Source organism: Taudactylus pleione, unplaced genomic scaffold (assembly GCF_031769625.1).
Source record: "Taudactylus pleione unplaced genomic scaffold, aTauple2 ptg000454l, whole genome shotgun sequence".
In the NCBI taxonomy this organism is placed as follows: Eukaryota; Metazoa; Chordata; class Amphibia; order Anura; family Myobatrachidae; genus Taudactylus; species Taudactylus pleione.
In genome coordinates this window covers 8,739,166-8,763,017 of record NW_028284856.1, presented here as the reverse complement: position 1 = coordinate 8,763,017, position 23,852 = coordinate 8,739,166, and the positions used below count along the sequence as shown (strand labels likewise).

Here is a 23,852-nt window from a genome sequence, read left to right as displayed (position 1 = left end):
AAGCATCAACAACAGAAAGGCCTACCCATGGGTAGGCCCCTGAAGAAGACATACGAGGCCCTCCAGACAACATTTGGCCACAGGCCAGCCATCCTTTCCTGTTAAAACCAGAAATCTCAGACCACCAATAAGGAGTCCGATTTCCGTCAGGAACTTGAACGGATCACATAAATCCACAGAGGCCGGACCACAGTCAATGAGGCCACACCAGCCGAGAGGACTGGGGACTGAATGGCCGCACCATAAGTTCCAGAATAATATGGAACCTAAAAATCACTAAGAAGAAACACAGGGTGAGAGCAACTCACACCCTGACAAGATGCCCTCCAGAAGAGGGAGCCACATGAGAACGCTCCCAATTCCGACACTCACCTGGTTGATATAAACTCCCTGAGAGAAAGCCAAAGCAATAGACCATGTAATGGCTATCACAACCCGCGGTTCCATTAACTTTCCCCGGAGTTAACGAAGAACCACTACTAACTCCCAAGGAGTCCCTAGGGAGGACAAATGGAGGCATAATCCAGAAAACACTCCAAAGGATGAACTGGATACCAGAGCGGAGCAATTCCATATCTTAATCATACTGACAGTGTAGAGATCCGCACTGTCAGGAAGGCCAGGCCGAGGGTGAAACCCAAGCCAGCCGGAAGGAATGCCAGAATATCTGGAAATCCTCAACACCAGAGGATCGTATCGACAGGTATAATACCATAAGAATTATGGCTGCCACAGTTTGTGGTAGGTCCCAGCAAAAGCTGATCCATGTGCTCTAATCATTCCAACAATGACAAAGCCAGGGAAGCCGTAAGACCACTGTAGGGACGCAGTCAAAGACAAACGACCCAGGTCCAAGGCAAACCCCAGGACCCTGAGACAACAGGTCTGGGCAGTGAAGCATCAGGAATGGAGTATCGATGGAGAGACTCCGAAAAACCAAGTACCCCTGACATCTGGGGCAATCAGGAGCCCCCAGCAGGAAAGAATCTCCGTCTCGATTGAAACACTTCCCTCGAGGAAGAATGGAGACCGGAGAACACAGGTACACAAATTGGAAGAACCACTTCACCGACAAAGAGTCACTGAAGGTTGCTTCAGAATCCCCAGAGTTGGACTGTAACACCATAGTGTGATAGAGTCAGAAGGCCATGAGGGTCACCTCAGGAGGGCCCCCCCCCACCTCTGCTCACCAGGAGATGAAACCTCTCTTGGGGAAGAGACTAGTCCCCGGGATGCACGTCGTGACGGCTGAGGACTCCCGCTTCCCAATGGAGAGCACCTGAAATGAACACTGTCGAGATGGTAGGGAGGAGACCCTCAGACAATGTCCGAATGTACGACATACCTGACATTGCCACCCAACGAACAGTATTGCTAAAAAGGAAGCCACTGTTCTGACCCTGTCGGACTGAACTTTTTCAGGTTCACCAGGAAACAAGGGCTATGCCAGAGTGAAGGCCCAAGACAGGCTAAAGTTCCAACAAGTTAATTGACAGGGTGGAATCGACAGACATCCAACTGCACTGAAATGGATGCGAACCAGACACTGTCCTTAGCAAAGAATACCCAGGACGAGATGGCCATAGTCACCCGAAAAGGGACCGACTTGCCTCCGGGGAGAGCATCATCGTTTGAACAGTGAGCAGACAGAAAAAACTTGTTCCATCTGGAGATAAGCCAATTATGGAAAGGCCTGGAATCGAACTAAGCCCATTCCACCCTTCCAAAGGCAGACACTGAATAGTGGACCATGCATCCCAGAGTGTAAAGACATATGTCGACTGCGCAGACATCCATGTACTCCTAATGGAAGAGTGGAGATGCCGTCTTACGCCAGAAGAATTCTCAGATTCTGAGAATCCAGCAGGGCTCCTAGGTGAAGAATACCAGAGAGGGATGCAGGGAGGACTTTTTCCCCACTGATTAAACGTCTGCACCCTGAAGAAGCCACAGTCGACCTGACTCGGCTGTAAAGTACCCAGGTGATCCTGCTAAGTGCAGGAGGCCATCCAGGTACAGGAGCATTGGGATATACTGAACAGAAGAACTGTCAGAAAATCCAAAACGCTGGTAAACCTCTGTGGGGCTGAGGACAGTCCCAACAGGCAGAGCCCGAAAAATCGTAAGTGCTGTGATACAGCAAACCTCAGTCCATGCTGAGGCAAGGTCTCTGTAAGTACCCGTAGGCACGCGTCCTGTATATCCAGTGATACCATAAAGTCCTCAGGTTCCAAACATAGTATGATGGAGCATAGGGATTGCCTCCTGAGCCCAGGTAGCTTTAGGAACTGGTTCAGGGAATTGAGACAGAGAATAGGCCAAAGAGGACCATTCAGCCACCGCACCAGAAAGAAAGCAGAACAACCAGTCTCTCACTGAGAAAGTGGGGATGGCCCAATTAGCTCCGCTTACCGCAACAACTGTATAGCTTTCTGGATTTGTAAGGCCTTGTTCGGGTCCGAATAAGGGCCTGCGTACCATCACATGGAAATAGGCCGCCTGAGCAAAGAGAGGGCATACCCTCCTACCCACATAGCCGCGGAAACTAGACACTAGTACCGGGCGAACTGAGAAAATCGCCATCTCCCAGTGGTAGGCTTGTCTCGTCAGGCTGACGATATATCCGTAGGTTCAGAAGCAGGATCGGCTGGCAGTCCAGGCCTGCTCGGTACTGGATATGTCGGCCCTTGTAAAGGCCGACAGTCTATGAAGAAATAGACCTTTAGGCTGACCCAGAGGACAAAAAGACTTAATAGACTTAGTCTGAGGCCCTGTAGTGGGCATAGCTGAAGGTGGGAAATTTGTACTGCCACTGTCAAGGTCAGGACCCAACAAGATCTACCCTATAGATGGTATCTGCACCTCTGCATTCCCAGAGCACAGCCATAGGGTATTACGGAGGATACCGTCGCAGCCGGAACTCTGAAAGTTAGGAGACTGATATCCAATATAGGCATGTCCACCTATGACAACTGCATATATTATGTGAGCGACCAAATACATTTGAACCCCAGACGTGTTGGAGGGGAAAAAACATTACAAATGCATCAGCTCTGTATGCAATAGTATTAACCAACCATGCTATAGCCATGGTAGGATGGGTAACAACCCCTGAAAGCGAGTATACTGATTTCAGGCAGAGTTACCACCTACGGATCAGAAGAATCCGACCACGCAGGAATGGGATGCGTAGTAACGTCTGTAATCCGACGAGTAACATGCCCATCCACCCCAGGAGGGGCTCGTGATGACCCTCAGGGAATTTGGGACAGGAGGCCAAACACTGTTGTAATACCTCATATCTGGCAACAGCCAGAGTCCAGCCATGCGATCCACCCGCTAGTCAGCAAAAGGGAACCAGAAGGCACGTAATACTGAGGGTGTATGATACAGGTGCAGATCAACATTCACTCTAACCAGAATGGACCTGCTACCAGCCCTAAAGCAGGGATAATAATACTTGAAATAGGCTTCCCCCCCGTGTAAGAGGGAAAGAGCCCAAAACAGTATCCAGTTCACGGCAGAGCCAACTAGGAAGTAACCACAGGGCGTCAACCACGCCAAATTGCGTTTCGTAGAAAAACGACATCCACCCAGGGTGGCTGTTGTGGTAATCCCTGTAAGGGGCATGACAAACTATTGTGACACCAGGGAGAATTCATATACTCGAAAAACCCCTGCAGGGAGCGATAGTCTGTGTCACAGGGGAAGAGTGCAAGAAACTGCGAGATACCCTGAGATGAAAAAGGGCAGTATGGTGAAGTAACCCCAAGTGAGGTACAACAACAGGGCCCACCCGGAGATCCGCAATCGAGAGGATCACGAGAAAACAAACTGCCCAAGGGGGTCGTGAAAGGGGCTGGCACCAGATGACTCCACACAGAACCCTTTAAGAGTTAAATCCTCCGCACTAACACCTGCAGCACATGGCTTGCAGGATAGTAAAAATGGGTGCAGTATAACGCTCTATCTCCTGGTCAGACATATCTGACCAAGCCTTGCGATCAAGCAGCGCTATACTGGTCCTGACTGATACTAAAAATTAGCTGCAGGGACCCATTTTCAGCGTATGCAACACACAGTTCCACTCAAAATATGGCAACGTGCAGCACGCAACAGTATGTGACAAACCTCACAAATATTAACAAGTATATAAATGTGAGGTCTCAGAACCACCCCAACCACAGCTGTATTAGGGCAGATAAGGAAAAGGGATAGATATACACTGACAGGTGAGAGAATAAAGTACAGTCAGCACTAGCATAAGTCACATACAATGCAGATATACACATATATACATAAACATGTCATATAATATACTGCACTATTACACTGCATGCAACTTACCCAGATTCAGTGTCTGGGAAGGCTACAGCACTGTGTACACTGACCTGATGGTGAGGTACGCAGGGGGACAGGACCAACTGCCATCGCCGGAGATTTCTGCTGCACCGCAAAGAAATGGCCGCTGGAGACCTCAGAAGAAGCGTGGCCCGTGCAGGAAGCAGCTCAGCGACGCCAGACTATAGCTACTGAATGGCGCACTGAGCTGAGGGGAGGAGCCGCTGTAACAGGGAAGGCTGCCTCCCCTGGCCGGCTATTAACCCCCGGGACGCCGGCTCCCTACACCGAACACTAAGTCCCTGGTGGTCTAGTGGACACACGGGGTATGGGGGGCCCGCCGCCACTGCCGGCGCCTCCGGTCTGTCCCCAGAGACCGGAGGCACAGGACTGCATTTCAAATGCGCGGATCACCGCAACCGGTGACCCGCGCCTTACCTGCTCCCCGTGGATCCAGCAGCAGTCCTGGGCGCCCGCAGAGTCCGGCTAGTACAGACTCTGGGGTCCCGCTGAGATCCCCAGATCTGTACTGGCGTCTCAGCGCCAGCGGGGTGACGGAGCGGCAGCTTAGACGTCCTATGGACAGTCTGACGCTGCCGCTCTGAAGAATCCAAAGTAAAAATAAAAAACGTTGTCCTTTAGAAAAAATAAAGCTTAGGGGCTGCTAATCAGCTCCCCACTGCACTAAACGGTGACCAGACTCCGGCCGGGCACCAACTTAAACTGAGGTGCCTCTGGCTTGGGGGTGGGGTTATAGGGAGAGTGGTCCCAAGTGCATCCTGGGAGCTAAGCGATTTAACTGCGTGGTGCCCGGATTTGGTTCCCAACCTATACCCAAAGGTCAACCCTGTGGACCCCCTATGGACCCTGAAGTAGAAAGTTCTATATCACACCAGGACACTACCTGGTTTCTTTGTGCAGCAGCTGAAGTGTTTATAGACAGTGAATATTGAGTACAAAATTTTGGATTCAAAGGGACTCTTAGTAGCGCTACCCATTGTTTCTTTATTCTTCTCATATGTTATACGACCTCTCTTAAAGTAGGCCACACTGCTTAATGCAAGATGTGCTCATCTGTTACAATTGAAAGGCAGTCTGGTGTCGAGAATTATCGCTAAAAACACAATTTAATCCATTAAATAACTTTGGAATTTATCTGCAGCATAAACAGAGCCGTCATATACCAGTGACCGAACACGTCAGATGGTGCCCAACACATTATACCAGCACCAGAGACTCCACATATCAACATCAATTACCCTACACACCTGCCTGTGTCCTCTCTACAGCTGGCTGGTCACACTGGAAACCAGCATCTACTCCTAGTCCCTACAGTACCAGCATTTATAACTAGTGTAATCTAGGTTTTCTTAAAAAAAGGAAGATTTCTGTGTTGTTCGGCTTAATGGCCCTACGCCAGTCACCAAGCAACTAGAATTCATGCAGCTCAGTGTTATTTTTAATGTTTTTATATTAAAGCCTAAAATCATAACCTGAAAAATGTATTGTAGTATTGCTATTTACTATAGAATATCCTCAATTTGTGTTCATTATAGCAATGGCACCACATGAATCTGTGGTCAGGGCTTCAGTTTTTGATTAATGGTGTATTTTCTCATGAAAAAAAATCTGTTGTCTACAAACTAAACATATTTGAAAAGTAACTAAAGTATCAGTACATTAAATACAAATAAGGTAATTACGTGCAGTTAAATCCCTTTCAGCTTTAAAAACACACACATACCAGTACTTTGTGTATTGACTTGTTGGGTTTATGGGTACACCATTAAAGTCACCACTGACTGAAAACTCTTTACCTCTCCTCTTCTCCTTCCAGCAGCTTGCGGTAAGCATTTATCTCCATGTCTAGAGCAAATTTCACATCTAGCAATTCCTGATATTCAGTCAGCTGCTGCTGTATATGGTCCCTCAGTGCTGCTATTTCACTCTCCTTATGGTCCAGCAGTCGGCGGTATTTGTCACGGTCACTGGATACTAAATCCTCCAATTCACGTATGCGGTCCTCTGCTGCATTCAGCTGAAATGAACATATTATAAAAGTCAGAAACTGTATATTCAGCAGCAGAACTGCCTATAAATACCAAAGAAAAACTGAGCAATGTTAAAATATAACCTCATTTACTATTAGATAATATATATATAAGCCCCATAAAACAAACTAACAATAATAAATGAGAATAAGAACAGCATAAAAAACAAAAGCGTGTTCTTTCCTGGGCTGTACCTGTTTCTGAAGACCGGTCAGCTGGTAACTGAGAGTCTCCATCCTCATTCGTGCCTCAGACAGCTCCTCACGAGCTACGTCTGCAGCCTGGTCATTGTAATCCGAAGAACGCTTGATGTTGTCCAACTGCAATGAGTAAAGAGATATCTAACCACACGGAAACCTCTACAAGAAGAAAGGTTTTAGCTCTTACTTACTGCTGTAAACACAAGAGTTGTATATAAACATCATACATGCTTTGAAATCTACATTTTGCCTTTTGCATAGGATTCCTTTTCACCAGTGGTTTTCCAGATGGATACATTTGTGTGGGTGCAGAGGTAATGTAACAAACAATATGTATAATGTAAAAAAAACAAAAATAATACCTTTGCCTGGTATGTCAGCTCCAGCTCTTCTCTGTACATATTAACTTGTTCATCATGCTGTTTCCTCAGCTCATCCAGAGCCTGTGCCAGTTTGGACTCATAGTCATACTTTTGGCCTTTGTCTACTTCTACTAAACTGCGCTCATGACGCTTCCTGGTCTCTCGGAATTCCTGCAGATAGTAACATGAAATTACGATACAGGAATGGCCCCTGATGGTCTATAACCATTGCATGTAGTAACAGGAAAGGTGTAGAAATGGTCCCACCTCCTCGTGTACATTCTTCCTGAACTCCAGCTCCTCCCTCAGACTCTGGCAGCGATTCTCAGAGTCAATACGCATCAAAGTCTCCTTTTCCAGTTGCTTCTTAGCAACAGCATGAGAATCTTCAGCCTGTTAAAGCACCATACTTAGTCCATTCACGTGCAATACATTTTACAGGAGTAATGTAACATTTACCCAACACTGTACAAGTGACTGTATAAACTGTGAGCATGTTTTTATTTAGCCAATGTGTATACATTTCAATTAGATTGACCTTTTAAATAACCTGCCGATAAGCAAGCTTGCAATATTCCAAAAGAGCCCTATGGTTACAAGCATTTCTTCAGTGAGTGAATTAATACTGTACTACCTGCTTTAACCCACGTAACAAGTGTGTGAGCGACTAATCATGATCTATATTGTTTATGAGTGCCTTATTAGAAATGTATTGGGTCTTTGGGTTCACATTGATATATTCACTCTAGTTATTGTGATATTTCCAGGATGATTAAAACATAGTATAGCTTCCTTGTAAATTTATAGTTATTAATGTTTATTGATTTTCTAATTGGGCTGAGAATTTATTAAAATATTTGATATATCAGTCTGTCAATTTTATCGATGTATTTGGGGTTCCCAAACTCCCCTACTAAGGGCAGCAGACAAACATATAGGGGGAGATTCTAATGGCCATTTTGATTAGAATAGGTCACGTCCAGCACTAAAGATATTATATCGAAGAGTCACATGAATCCTTAGTGAACATATTAGTTGAGTAGCCATTCAGTGAGCAATCTTCAAGGTCACTTAGATCTCTCAAATTATTTTAAAACATGTAAAATAATTTAACCCATTGGTGCATCAAGAAGTAAATTCATACAATGTCACGCAAGGTCTCACAGCTTACATGGCAAACACCCCATGTACAAGCAATTACGGCCGTTATTGGCGAATATAATCTCCATAAGAGTACCGACAACAGGGCACATAGGTATCTGTTTAAACAGAGGTCGAAAATTTAGCATTGGGTTTGTGAATGATCAGTAGCTGTAGAAATAAGATCAAAAATGGCAAAACGGGTGGCTGAATGTAAATAGTAAGTCACTTGGATAGGGGACGCAATATTAAAATAATCCTGGTGACTGCAACATACACAATCTGGTCTGCTCATATGGGGCAAAACACAGATGCCACCTTCACTTAGCAGTTTAGTAATTATAATAACAGCTTTCATTTATCAGTTTCTCTTAAAGACTTATGCCCTATGCTGGGCATCTCCTCCATACAGACTAGCATGGAAGAAGCTTCCAAAAACAGTCCTCTACGAAAACACCCAGATACATTTGGTAAATTCAAGAGTGGTGCACAAGCTAACTGTCCCCACAATGTAGTATGCCTATGCAAGCATTGCTGCATAGTAATGGTACACCAACATACTGCCAATAAGTGACTTCATTACTCCCTTACTTCATTACAAAGCTAAACACTTATTATAGGATTACATTTATTAACTTTAAGCCAATAACCACCATAAAATCACAAGATCACCAAGAAGCAGCTCATACATATGTATTCCAACCCCAGAAGGCCGCCCATGCAAAACCTTAGTAAGATGCAGGGAGACACCAATTCAAAGCTTAATCCTTTTGCTGAATACTTCGGCCTGCGGGTGGATCAGCGGGATAGTGCCCTGAAATCGGGATGGTTGGGAGAACTGCATCTTCTATATTCGACCGCACTGGTCGAGCGCTTTAAGAGCCGCCCCTGCACTTATTAGAGGTTAACAGAAAAAAATATATAGCAATAAAGAGTAGGGATATGGGTTTCTTTTAGCAATGTTGGTTAGGCTGAGACACAATAACATACCGTTAAAAAAAAAAAAAAATTAGTCTCATGAGGAAAAAAAAATAAAATAAAAGTACACATTAGGAATCTTATTTTTTTCTTATGTATCATGAGCAGTCTTACAGATTGTACTGCTGTAAAACATTAAAACATACATAAACTTAGGAAGGTCTCCTGTATTAGAAACTATTATGGCAGGCAATGATACGGGCAGCAATGATTATATATAACAGCAGTATCACAACATACCTTAGCAAGCTGAGCTCGTAGATCAGCCAGTTCACCTTCCAGATTTCGCTTCTGATCAAGGGCTGCACTCAGTTCTGCCTCACTCCGGAAATGCAAGGCCTCTAGGTCCTTATTGCGTTGTTGTGCATGAAGCAGATCAGCATCTTTCTTTTTGTAGCTGGGGAAACAAATGCGTTAAGACAGGGGGAAGGAAACACAGAGAGCACGCAATTGGGACAAAAATACAATGGGGAGGAAATTCAATTCAGCGCGATGATGAATAGCTGCAGGAGGGAGCTCCCGCAGCGGAATGGGTATGATATACCACCGGCCGCATGTTCGATTCCCGTCAGCGGCAGCCCGACAGGAGCAGAGTTAGAAGCAGCGGAAGCCCGACAGCGCTGGAAATCCCGATCGTGGATAGGTAAGTATACACCAACCTAACCTAACCCTTCTTAGGGGTGCCTAACCCTAACTTCCCCCCCAAGTGCCTAACCCTAATCCCCCCTAATAGTGCCTAACCCTAACCACCCCCTTCCCCGCTGCCTAAACCTAAGTCCCCTGGGGGGGTGCCTAACCCTAAGTCCCCCCCGGGGGTGCCTAACCCTAACCCTCTCGGGGGGGTGCCTAACCCTAAGTCCCCCCCGGGAGCCCTAAACCTAAAGCTCCCCCCCGGCGGCTGTCCGTTCGCGGCGCCCAGCATCACTACGATCGTGATGCCGGGCGCCGGTCTCCCGGCGTCAGGGAAATGCAGGAGTCTACATCTAGACGCCCGGCATTTCACCCATGCCGGGATAAGACAGTCGGGAAGCCGACTGCCAGCTGCCGATTGCTTCCCCCCGCAGCTACTCAATTCAATGTACTGTGTGCCTTGTCGGGAAGCAGGCAAGTAAGAGAATGCCGGCTCTCGCGACTTAACCAGGTTGTTAAGACGCGGTAACCGGCACTCTCAAAGTGCCGGGCGTGCGGATGTTAGCGCCGCGCTAAGCCAGCAAACAGCTGCGCTCCCGACACTTTGTTGGATTTCTCCTCGCATCCCCAGGGGGGTGCGAGAAGAAATCCTTTAGCTGCCAAAACAGCACGGTGTATTTATAGCTGCAGGAGCTCCCTCCCGCGGCTATTCTATATCGCACTGAACTGAATTCCCCCCATTCTCTCCTAGAACAAGGACAAGAATAATTTGAACTATTACGGAAATCAATATCCATCAAACATTAATTTAAACCGTGCTGTGCATTACATTTGCTTTTATCATTCATTGAAGAAGCAATCCCATTAAAGATTGTTTATTATATTAAAACGTAAATCCATCACGTTTCCTGCAAGATATATGGTGGCAAACTTACTTTCTTTGAACTACTATTAATGATTTACAGTTTGCGACTACCATATTAATAGTCACACAACGCATATAAGTGAAGGGAAGATTCTGATTAAGATAAGTGACGCTCATTGCTGAAAATGCGGAGATATAGACAGTGGTCTAAACTGGAATTTAGAAGTGAAGGTATGGAAAACTGAATGGCCGGAAGCTACCTGAATGGCCGGAAGCTTCAGGAAGTTTGATAGGCTTATGTCTTATTTTAATAAATAATGCTAAAATAAATTTAAGGAGTGTTCTCTAGTCTGTGTCCCCCACCTCTCTCATGTCACACACTAAACAGAAATGGAGAATACACTGCATGTAAAAGATAGACAATTAGATCCAGTATCACTGCAGTAGTTCTCTGCAATTCAGAACAATTTGTGGATTATGCGATTATCCAGGCAACTTTCCACATATGAGAATCTGTATTCATCACTAAATCCTGCACGTGTCCCGAGATTGATGCAGAGAGTGAGGCTGAGTAAACTAGAACAAAACAATTCCTGCTTTGTTCATTCTGCTAAATAAAGGTTTTATCAGAATATCACTTTTAGCGGAATTAGATTCTATCCTAAGCAGTGTCTATTACTGAGATTTGTTGCAGCCATTTTCTGTAGAAAGACAGAAACCTCACCTACTGTGGCTTCTGCATTGCAGTCTTATTTGTTTGTGGTAACTGATTACCAAGAGGTAAGTTAGATTATCTATTCTATGAGGAAAGTGCCAGTAAGGCAAAACACCCCACTTTGTCCACTGGAAGACATCATACAAAAAACCATAATAATGACTCCAGTTCATGACCAACTGGGACAAAATTTGCTGTTACAAATAAATAGCCTGAGGTATATCATCTTTACAGTGGCATCTACAAAGTTTGAGCAACCACCGTCATGGTAATGACAAATGCATTCTCCCACTCTAATGCATGGGATAAAGGGCCTGATTCAGAGCCGGACGCTATTTGCGCTCGCTCGTTCAGAAAAAGGGGCTGGCTATTTAAATTGAGCGCTCGCTCTTTGCGGTCTGTTGACGCCTCTATGTCTAAGCGAGCAAACGTAACATGCGCTCGCTATTTTGTAAAGACGCCCCCTGGCCGTTCGCATCCTACGTCATCTCCGCTATTTATTTGATTAATTGAGTATATCGAAAGGCGTCTGAACTGCTTGCAGTGCTTGTGGTAGGATTTTCCTACCGCAAACATGAGAACAGTTCAGGCTAAGAAACAACCAAGTGACGTGGTCGATGACGCTGCTTTGTTAATTATGCACACCCTTAAAACGCCCGTTTTGACCTTTTGGCACGCCTGCGTTCACATCTCCACTCCCCGTTTTCAAGCACCTTCCCCTGTTACCACCCACAAACGCCTCATCCTGTCACTCAAATTAGCAGGCATTAACTATTTGGCGAGCGCTCGATTTCCGATCACACTGACTGGTTGGTGCATGCGCATTACGACCCATACGCATGCGCGCGAACATCGCTCGGAGCGAACGAGTGGCCGCTTACGAGCGGCTCTGAATCAGGCCCTAGATGCGTTATGCGGCTTCTCCTGTGCTATGTTCCAGGCGGACTACAGTTAAGGTGCTCCCGGCACTTGCGACCAGCCTCAAAGCCCTACTTTACATGGATTTCTGCTTACACCTCAGGAGGATACAAACAGAAATTCATAATAGCTCCCAGTCACTTTAGACATGACCTATAATCAAATGAATCACCCCAATGTCATGTTTGTATAACCAGCTTTGCTGCTTCAGTGTTCTCCCCATGCTGCTTTCTGCAGTCGCATCGCCCGGCAGAAACAGCCTGCCGCCCGGCACTTTTCCCCGCCAACCTCTGCTGTGGAATGCTGGCCTCTGAAGTGACCGGAGACTAAAGAAGCCTCCGATCGCTTCAGAGGCAAGCGTTCCCAGTGATGCACTGCGCGGGTGACGTTATGACGTCACCTGCAACGTGAGGGGACTGCCCCGCGCGCCTGCTGGATCTAATTAAATCCAGTCAGTGCGAGGCAGCAGCCAGCAAATGAAAGTAAGCGCTGGGCTGGGGCTAGGACCAGTCTGGGGGCACTGCATAAGGGACACTATTAAACCTGTTGGCACTGCATAAGGGGCCAGTCTGGGGGCATTATTTAAGCCTGAGGGCACTACATAAGGGACCAGTCTGGGGGCTCTACTTCAGCCAGGGGGCAATGCATAAGGGCAAAGTTAAACTACAAGGGCCAATGCATAGGGGAAAACTACAGGGGGCACTGCATAATGGGCACTATTGACTGAGAGCCAGTGAGGGAGCAGCCTGAGACCTGTCAAGCTGGATTGGTAAGGGAGATACCCCTTTTCCCGGCACGCATAATTGCGAAGGCCCCCACCCGGCTACTTTTGGATGCCACCCGGCTGGAAAAAATTTCTGGGGAGAACACTGGGGGTTTAGGTTAGGGATTATGATTAGGCACTAAGGCGGGAGGGATAGATCCGGGGGAAAGGGTAAGGGTTAGCGGTAGGGAACTTGCCTTTTAGTGTCGGTATTCTGACAGCCGGGATCCCATACCAAACATATATACATATATATATATATATATATATATATATATATATATATTATACACGCACACACACACACGGTTAGATTTTATTTTTTTATTTAGCTTTTTCCAATCCTGGAAGAACATTTTCTAATGGACACATGTACAGTTGTATTATTCCTTAGTCATTGTTTTAACTACATAGCATAGGTCGACAGGTGCATATTAAAAGAACAAAAGAAAGCCCGTCACTGTATATATTGATGATAAAGCAGGAGAAATAAGTATGGACTGTCTGCAGTGGCAAGGTAACACAGGATTTCATGGTCATTTAAATATAGGACAAATACACAGTAGTAGGATTCTAATACGCAAATTCTGACCATTTTTCTCCCGTATTTAACCTGAATCCCCCATCAAGACATTTTTGAATATTTTCCTGTGCAATATATATTCACTTATAAAGACATGAAAATAAGAATAGTGATTACAGACAGTTTGTAGCTATACAACCATATTAATGGGGATGTTCTACAAGACAAGATAGAATAAAATAAACATAACACTAATTGAAATTATCTTCAAATAAGATGTAAGGTATCTGATTGTCATACATCACATATAAGGTCCAATGCGTCACGTAAGACCCTTAACAGCAGAAGTGAAATAGCGAGTAACGTTGCGGTTACACTGTACTTTCTAGGGGTTTAACCGCCACTGGATGATCTCTCACTCCTCACTGATTGCCTTGTGCTAAGTGGGGGGCAGTAGAATTATAGGTGGATCAATCTTCACCCTGACTGTTCTGTTATTTCATTTTCATTAGGAGGCATGTCATATAGACTAGTGTGATTTAAACAGTGCTATTGGGACACTACATGACAACTATGCTGCTTTATATTTTCGCCGCTTGTTTAATGATATTATAATCACCTTTATTTTATGGTGATTACTACTAGAGGTATTCATCTCTATTAACCACCAACCTCCGCTGCATTGACAAATAGGGATTGATCTATGCGACAGGACATACCACTAGATAGGTATATATCCAGAGACCATAGACCTTCCTACAGATTGTATTGTGGGTGGATTCATGTTATATGTTATTTGTGTTGTCTTTTGTCCTTTATCATAGATATATTATCTTTGTTGATATTAAAAGTTATGTTTTAATCTATTTTTCATTATTAATGAGTGCTCACAAAATAGAGTTTCTTTTCTTCTTTTTTTGTCTGCAATCAGGTTTCTACTCTAGTGAGCACCTCCACTGCCCGAAATTTAGAATTTTGATATGAATAGGGAATAGTGGTTATATGTCAGCACCTTTACACCTCATTACTATTGGTCAGTGCGTCGATTTTCCCTTTTTCCCCTTTCCCTTTCTACATAAAACCCATACTACCGGCAGCCACCATATTACCCTCAAAATTCTTCCCCACACTCTCACAATCTTTCTCTACTGCCTAACCCACACAACCTTTTCCCTCACCCAACTCACAAAGGTGTTTTAACTGCAACCAAGTGGAACGTGTAATTAGGAACTGTAAGGTGAAGAGGGTAGGACCCCCTAACCAGGTAGTACCTAAATATCCACACAAGGGATATATGCAGAATGCAGGGAATGTTCCACAGTCACCTGCTCCAGTGGTGGCCTTAAATGCTGTATTGGAGAGTGAGAGTCAACACTAGGGGGCAGGTCATACCTGTAGTCTACAGCCAGTCAGGTTAACTGGGGATGTTAGAGAAGAACCTGTAATGATAATTGACGTAGCTGGTACTAAACATTATTTTCTTGTAGACACAGGGGCGACCAGATCCATGATAAAATCTCCATCTAATTTATATTTGACCAGTGAAACAGTAGCAGCAATGGGTGTAACGGGTAAAAGTGCAACATTATCCTTTAACCAAATCTGCAGAGGTTACTATCGGTCCATTGCATACCAGGCATTCCTTTCTCCTGGCAGCAGCGTCCCCTACTAACCTACTGGGAAGGGATTTGTTATGTAAGATGGGATGTGTCATATATTACACCCCTGATGGTATATTCTTAGATATTCCAGAGAGAGTGGTGCACGAGGTGAGGGATATATTGTTTCAGATAAAAATCCATTTCAAGTAGAACAACTGTTATCTCAGATACCGGGGTCCCTCTGGACCAAAGATGGACAGGACACTGGATTGATGGCAAACGTAGCTCCTGTAATGGTAAATTTAAAAAGCGGTAGGCAAGCTCCAAAAATTCCCCAGTGCCCGTTAATACAGGAGGTAGAGATAGGGGTTTATCCCATAATTGAGCGGTTATTACAACAGGGAATTTTAGTCCGTACAGCAAGTGTAGCCAACAGCCCCATCTTTCCTGTGAAGAAGAGTGGTGGGAGGGGTTATAGGCTGTTACAGGACCTTAGAGGGGTTAATAAGGTAGTAGAAAGCCAATTCCCCGTAGTGCCGAATCCAGCTGTCATTCTCATGCAGATCCCACCAATTGCAACCCATTTTACTGTCATTGACCTCTGTTCTGCTTTCTTCTCTGTCCCTCTTCATCTGACTGTCAGTACCTATTTGCATTTACATACAGGGGGTTACAATACACATGGATATGATTGCCCCAAGGTTTCATAGACAGCCCCAGTATCTTCTCCCAGGCCTTACACGACTGTTTACAATCTTTTCAACCTGCCAATGGATCTGTTCCAATACAATATGTGGATGATTTGTTGTTGTGTTCTGATTCGTTTACGTCATGTTTAAATGATACTAAACTTTTACTGCTTCATCTCTCGCAAACAGGGCAGAAGGTTGCTAAGGACAAACTACAGCCATGCCAGTCCAGGGTTAAATACTTGGGACATTGCCTAACCCAGGGGTTACGACATCTGACCACTGACAGAATCCAAGCCATACAGACCATGACACTGCCGCAGAACCAACAGCAAATCCGTACCTTCTTGGGAATGTGTGGATACTGCAGAATGTGGATCCCAGGTTTTTCTATTTTGGCCTTGCCATTACAGGACTTAGTCTCTTCCTCAAAGCCCGATCGTGTCATACACACAGAGGAAACAGAGCAGGCTTTCCTTAATCTTAAGGATAGTCTGACAAGAGCACCTGCATTGGGAATATCTGATTATGAAAAACCTTTTGATTTGTACTGTACGGAAGCTAATGGTTGTGCAGCAGGTGTCCTCACACAAAAACATGGTGATGCCAGTAGGCCCGTAGCATACTACAGTGCACAATTGGACACTGTGGCAAGATCACTCCCAATGTGTGTAAGAAGTGTAGCAGCAACTGCTCTATTGGTCAGTAAGAGTGAGGATGTAGTATTAGGCCATAATGTGATTGTTTATACACCCCATGCTGTATCTACTTTGCTGAATTCTGCCCAAACCAGACATGTCTCAGCTAGGTTCACAAAATGGGAACTAGCCCTAATAGCACCTGCAAACATCACCATCAAACGGTGCAGTACATTAAATCCAGCAACGTATTTAGCATATGTGCAACAGGATGCACAAAGGGTGGAGAGAGGTGAGTCGCTGGCGGAAGGTCAGTTCTGCAGGTATTTGATGCACATGATTGTATGGAATATCTGAATCAAATCTTTACTGCAAGACTTCACATACGGGATACACCTTTAGAAAATGTAGATGTGACATTTTACATGGATGGGAGTTGTCATAGACAGACTGACACTGAACAGTTATGTATAGGTTATGCTGTGGTAGATGACGAAGACATCATAGAAGCCGAACCTATTGGTCCACCCCACTCAGCCCAAGAGGCGGAGTTGGTGGCACTAAGAAGAGCTTGTGAATTAGCAGAAGGCAAATCTGCTAATATCTACACTGAGTCTAGGTACGCCTTCGGGGTGGTACATGACTTCGGTGCCCTATGGCATCTGAGAAATTTTATGACAGCAGCAGGCACACCAGTCACACATTCCAGACATATAAAAGGACTACTGACAGTGATCCACTTGCCAAAGGCAGTGTTGGTAATTAAGTGTAAAGCCCATACATGTGAGGATGATCTGGTGTCACTGGGCAACAACAGGGCAGACAAAGCTGCCAAATTGGCAGCAGGGTTAAAAGTGAACGTGCCAATTAACCAAATGATGTTTCAAACGATTGACATGCAGAAATTGAGATGCAAAATTTGTGTTCCATGCAGGAAAAGGCAGTCTGGAGGTCCAAGGGATGCGGGCAAGAGTCTTCTGGACTCTGGAGAGACGGACAAGGTAAGCCAGTGGCCCCCAAGGCGTACTACCCAAGCCTGGCTGAGGCAGCGCACGGTCTGACTCACTTGGGAAAGCAAGGTATGTGCAAATTGGTGAGAGCATACTGGTGTGCACCAGGTTTTTCTTCCCAAGCAGAAAAGAAAGCAATGTCCTGTTTGACCTGCTTGAGGAGAAACATTGGGAAAATCATCCCTACTGAACCATCCCATATTCCTCCGACCAACGGACCTTTTCAGGTAATACGAATTGATTTAATCCAATTACCACCCTGCAGGAATCTCAAGTACAGTGGGGCAAAAAAGTATTTGGATAGCCAACGATTGTGCAGGTTGTTGCACTTTAAAAGATGAGAGAGGTCTGTAATTTCGATCATAGGTACACTTTAACTGTGAGAGACAGAATCTGGACAAAAAATTCCAGAAATCACATTGTATGATTTCTAAACAATTTATTTGTATATTCTTGCGGAAAATAAATATTTGGACACCTACCAACCAACAAGATTTCTGGCTTTCACAGACCTGTTACTTCTTCTTTAGGAAGCTCATCTATCCTCCACTCGTATTAATGGCACCTGTATGAACTGGTTAACTGTATAAAATACACCTGACCACACCCTCAAACAGGCAGACTGCAACCTCTGCACCATAGCCAAGATGTCTAAGGACACCAGGGACAAAATTGTAGACCTGCACAAGGCTGGGATGAGCTACTCGACAATAGGCAAGCAGCTTGGTGAGAAGAGATCAACTGTTGGTGCAATTATTAAAAAATGGAAGAAATACAAGATCACTGACAATCCCCCTTGACCAGGGGCTCCATGCAAGATCTCACCTCGTGGGGTATCAATGATCTTGACGGTGAGGGATCAGCCCAGAACTACATGGGGGGACCTGGTCAATGACCTCAAGAGAGCTGGGACCACAGTCACAAAGGTTACCATTAGTAACACACTAGGTCGTCATGGATTCAAATCCTGCAGCACCCGAAAGGTCCCCCCACGTAAGCCAGTACATGTCCAGGCCTGTCTAAAGTTTGCCCATAACCAACTGGATGATCCAGAGGAGGATTGGGAGAATATCATGTGGTCAGATGAGACCAAAATAGAACTTTTTTGGTATAGACTCCACACGCCATGTTTGGAGGGAGAAGAATGATGAGTGGCATCCCAAAAACACCATCCCCACTGTGAAGCATGGGGGTGGAAACATCATGCTTTGGGGATGCTTTTCTGCAAAGGGGACAGGACGTCTGATCCGTATTATGGAGAGGATGAATGGGGACATGTATCGTGACATTTTGGGGAAAAAACTCCTTCCCTCAGTAAGAGCATTGAAGATGCAACGTGGCTGGGTCTTCCAGCATGACAATGACCCCAAACACACCGCCCGGGCAACTAAGGAGTGGCTCCGTAAGAAGCATTTCAAGGTCCTGGATTGGCCTAGCCAGACTCCTGACCTCAACCCAATAGAAAATCTGTGGAGGTAGTTGAAAGTCCATGTTGCCTGGCAAAAGCCCCAAAACATGACACATCTAGAGATGATCTGCATTGAAGAGTGGGCCACAATACCTGCTGCAGTGTGTGCAAACCTGGTTAAGAACTACAGGAAACGTTTGACCTCTGTAATTGCCAACCGAGGTTACTTTACAAAGTATTGAGTTAAACTTTTTGATTGTCCAAATATTTTTTTTCCGCAAGAATATACAAATACATTGTTTAAAAATCATACAATGTGATTTCCGGAATTTTTTGTCCAGATTCTGTCTCTCACAGTTGAAGTGTACCTATAATGGAAATTACAGACCTCTCTCATCTTTTAAAGTGCAACAACTTGCACAATTGGTGGCTGTCCAAATACTTTATTGCCCCACTGTATGTATTAATGTGCACTGATGTGTTTTCTAGTTGGGTTGAGGCATACCCAGCTGCCACTAATACTGCTGCATTTACTGCTAAGAAGATTGTTCAGGAGTTTGTATGCAGAGATACGGTATCCCTAGAATTATTGAAAGTGATAGGGGTACTCATTTCACAGGTGATGTCTTCCAAAACATGTGTAAGTTGATGGATATTAATAGTAGACTTCACACCCCCTACCGACCGCAAGCCAGTGCCAAGGCGGAAAGGATGAACGGGACTATTAAAAATAAATTAAGTAAAATCATGGCGGAAACTGGACTGGGTTGGCCAGAAGCACTACCACTTGTCCTTCATAGTATCAGGACAACTCCTAGACCCCCTCTCAATCTGTTCCCCTTTGAAATACTGTTTGGTAGACAACCTCATTTGATTATAAGTCCACAGGAAGATTTGAAAAGTAACAATGAGGTAACTGTAAGGTATCCTATAACAATGAGTAAACAGTTAAAACAGCAAAAACTGAAATTGTTGTCACATGATATGCCTGAAACAATCTGTCATGATGTTGAACCTGGAGAATTTGATATGATCAGAAATTTCTTGCGTTCAGGTTGTTTGCCAGATCGGTGGGAAGGTCCGTATCAGGTGTTGTTGACGAGTACAACTTCATTGAAAGTGGCGGAGAGAGATACTTAGGTCAATTCCACTCACGGTAAGAAGGTCAACTAACCAGTGGAGAGACAAGGCAGAATCGAGGCAGATAACGTAGACCTGTCAATTGCGAGTCTGTACCGGGAAGGTTAAAGGTTACAGTGAGACACCTGAGCTAAAGAAATTTGTAGATCATTGTTTTCAGCAATGGATTGGTCTGCTGTGGTTATCTTTGTGTTTTCTCCCAGAGTTCTCATTATCTTGGGTTGTTTCGGGATCTCTGGTTTCTGTGACAGAGGACAGAGGACGGAGAGGGGAGCTGATGGTGATATCAATGAAGTGGAGTTGGGAGAAGGAGTGCTAAACCAACCGGGGGAGTATCTGACCAAACCCAGTACAGTAATTGTTAAGAGATCTGCTATGTTGGAAAATTGGAGACAGTGTGAAGGTCTATCATCTGAGGATTATTGTATTTGTGAGTTTTGTGGGTCCTTAATTGATGAGAATTGCATCCGGCAGTGCCAACCTAAGTATAACCAGTATTGGGGTGGGTATCCTTTAGAGGATTATGTTACTATGGTGGGCAAAGTTTTAAACCAGACTGACTGTTGGGTGTGTTCTCATGTGCCTCAGTGACAGCATAATGTAGGATTAGTGCCACTCCCATTAAATGTCTCTGAGGTCTTAGAATTACAACAAGGGAAAACACTGGATGGAAAATTTCTCAACACCACACCACCTCATTTTAAACTCCACCAGTACCAAGTAGATAAATCACTTTTATATTTGAAAATCACCAACTCAAATAAACCAGGAAATTGGGAGGTGACTGGGAATAACCAGACGATGACTTTCTCACTAAGAGCTGATTATGAGCCTATAAATTTTGACCTGTTACGCACAATTAGGTGGACACTTCCGGTATCAGTATACATTAAGTAACATCAAAGAAATGGTTGGCAGAGTACCAGAAGGGTTCTGTGCCAGGGTTATACAACCAGAAACGTGTATTAGCCAGATGGGAGAACCTGAGATAGGATCATTTGTTAGGGAAATGTGTTGGATGATCATGGTGCATTCTATTCCTTATGTTCTCCCCAATGATGTATATTTTATATGTGGAAGGAAAGCGTATAAGTGGCTCTCTCCGAGTTCCCAAGGTTTGTGTTATCTGGGAAGAGTACTCCCAGAGGTTATGACCCTTACACATGGTGAAATGCTTGGTATTCATACAAACACACCATCACCATATCTTCACACACAGTATGAACATAGAGACAAAAGAAACATGATACCTGGTGATGTACATAAAGCCACACAATTGATTAGTGAAACAACTGGCTTTCAAGTTTTAGTCACATTGGATCCCACCAGGATCTCTCGGGGTACACTAAATTTTAGACATGTCCAAGATCTTGCTAAATTAATAGATAATATCACTGAGATGTATGATGGCACGTTTAGGTATACAGGTAGGGAGTTACAAGCTTATAAGAAAGAACTTGTGCAACTGGGAATAATAGTGTTAAATTATTTAACAGCTGTCACTGGAGGGTATTGTGTAACTTTGGCCACCCAATTTGGTGTAAAGTGTTGCACATATATTACAAATAATACTAGTGACCCCAAGGAGGTGATAGACCGGAAGATGGATGAAATTCTGCTGTTAAAATGGGAATTTCGAAAGAACCATAATGCTTCAGTGGCTGAAGTAGAGGAGAAGGTAGAGGATGGGTCTCTTGGTTGAACCTAGTGAAATGGTTCCCCGGTCTAGGAGAGTGGGTCCAGGAAATGGTTGCTAGCATAGGTAAACTCCTGATCCTTATTTTGGTTGTCATCATAGTAATTGGCTCATGTGTCAAATGTGTTCCTACTGTGTTGAAATGTGGAAAATGTAAAGAGAAGGTAAATCGAATGAATGAAATTATGATGGTGGTTAGTAGTAACAATATGAATACTGAGGTAAATGAAGGACTGCATTAAAACCCTGAACTAGAATGTACCATCAGATGATATATAGATTTAGACATGCATGAAATGTATTCTGAAATGTTATTTTAAACATCTTAAATAATTTAAGTCCCTATCCCCTTCAAGACTTCCTTTATAGGTTAAATGCATCCCCACATCTTTCCTATGATCTCCCAAGATCCGCGGTGTGCGTATGAGGGTAGTTTTATGTCCCCCAGAGATACAATATTGATGGTTTAAGAACTACCTTGTGCCATCCCATAATATAACATTAAATAATATCATAACGTAAGCCTACCTTAAATTCACCACTACCTGCAGAGTGCAATAGCATGTTGTTGGCTACCAAAGGGTGGACTATCGAAGCCGGATGATTGGCTGAGACAGAATCTGTTAAAATTAAAATCTGCACGATGCCATTTTGCGAATGGCTGCACAGTGCCATTTTAGCGAATCTCACACATTATAAGTACATACGGCGATGCTATTTTCTAGCGTTGTGCGATTCCCACGCAATAGAACAATGTTAAAAGTCCTCATTATATAAATACATACATTTACTAAAACATACAATATGAACAACCCTGCAAAACACGTACCGCGGTGTACTCCGCAAACACGTAGTCGCACAACGCTAACTAGCGTCTTTTCTTAATATCCTTACACTTTGCACACTTACATAGGAAGGTTCCCTAGCATTAAGGTTAATATCCGAGATTTTATTCATTATTAATTATGTAATAAAGCGACTGTGTTTAAGATCTCATGTTTAGTACATGATAAGCAGACCGTGTTTGGTGCCATTCTGAACCACTGTTTATTTGCAGATTTCCAGTTCCATTGGCAAGGAAATCGCAACATGTGTCTGGGAATTATGGATCATAGAGAGATAGGCATTGAAATGTACCCTGTTCATGTAATGTAATTAGCCAGTTTAGACTTGTTCTTCAGCTGGAAAACGGCCACAAAGAAGCTGTTGGAGGCTGAACTATTACAATACAAACTGACCTATGAACTGCATCGTAACAGGAAAACCAGGAAGAACCAATGGGATTATGCCAACTTGTTCTATTGTATTGCCTATCTCTGCAAGGGTTTATATGCAAGCACCCTGAATCTGCTAGTCAGTCATCTTTTCTTTGCTGTTGACGGAGGTTTCATAGTTGATGCCGGGAATCTGGATTCAGAGCGCATGCGTATGTATCTGACTGTACCTAGTGATTGTATAATCTGTTTGCGCTAATTGTATTTAGATCACAGCGTGTAACTATCTGCTTTTTGGTGAATAATATCTTTTTGTGCTTTGGAAACAATCAAAGTCTTGAAAGCAATTATTCCTTTTGCGACTTATAACACTAAATAGCGACATTTAGGGTGTATAGATAGGTAGGAATCGATAACATGGACTGTAGGAGTCATCACAGGTAATACTAGTTTCTACTTCAGGGTCCATAGAAGGTCCGCAGGGAACCTTGGATTATAGGTGATAGCGAAGACCACACAGTAACATTTTTCTCCCAGGATGCTATGGGCCCTCCCCCTATACCCTGCCCCCAGGCCAGAGGCTCCTCAGTTTTGTTTGGTGCCTGGCCTCAGTCGGGTCACTGTATCGCAGTGGGGCTGGTGCTAAAAGCCCTTGAAAATGTGAAGTTGTTTTATGTTTTATAAGTGCAGTCAGCACGAACAGTCCAGTGGAAGTTCGCACTGCTGTATCATCACCCCGCTGGTGCTGAGATGCCAGTACTGATCCGTGCCTCTCGGCAGGCCTCAGGGGTCTTGGCTAGCAGGGATCCCGGAGGATCCCCAGACTGTGGCCAGACTATACGGGGTGCAGGTAAGCGACACACCATGGTGGTGTGTGCCGAGTCGCAGTCTTTTTCCTCCAGGGTTGGGGGACACCCTGGAGATGACAGCAAGTGTAGCCAGGCACTGAGTCTTGCATCCACACTAAGCC

General features: G+C 44.5%; 1 protein-coding gene across 1 annotated transcript in view; it reads right to left on the bottom strand.

The window, feature by feature from the left end:
- Positions 1 to 9,465, bottom strand: part of LOC148505415 (lamin-B2.L-like) — a 36,207-nt gene extending 26,742 nt beyond the window's left edge. Inside the window, exons 1-5 of the mRNA XM_088448364.1 lie at positions 9,313 to 9,465; positions 7,222 to 7,347; positions 6,955 to 7,125; positions 6,587 to 6,712; positions 6,159 to 6,379 (exon numbers count right to left, since the gene is read on the bottom strand). Coding sequence (XP_088304490.1) covers positions 6,159 to 6,379; positions 6,587 to 6,712; positions 6,955 to 7,125; positions 7,222 to 7,296 — 593 coding nt within the window. The 5' untranslated portion in view covers positions 7,297 to 7,347; positions 9,313 to 9,465. The remainder of the gene's footprint in view (positions 1 to 6,158; positions 6,380 to 6,586; positions 6,713 to 6,954; positions 7,126 to 7,221; positions 7,348 to 9,312) is intronic.
- Positions 9,466 to 23,852: the final 14,387 nt, after the last annotated feature.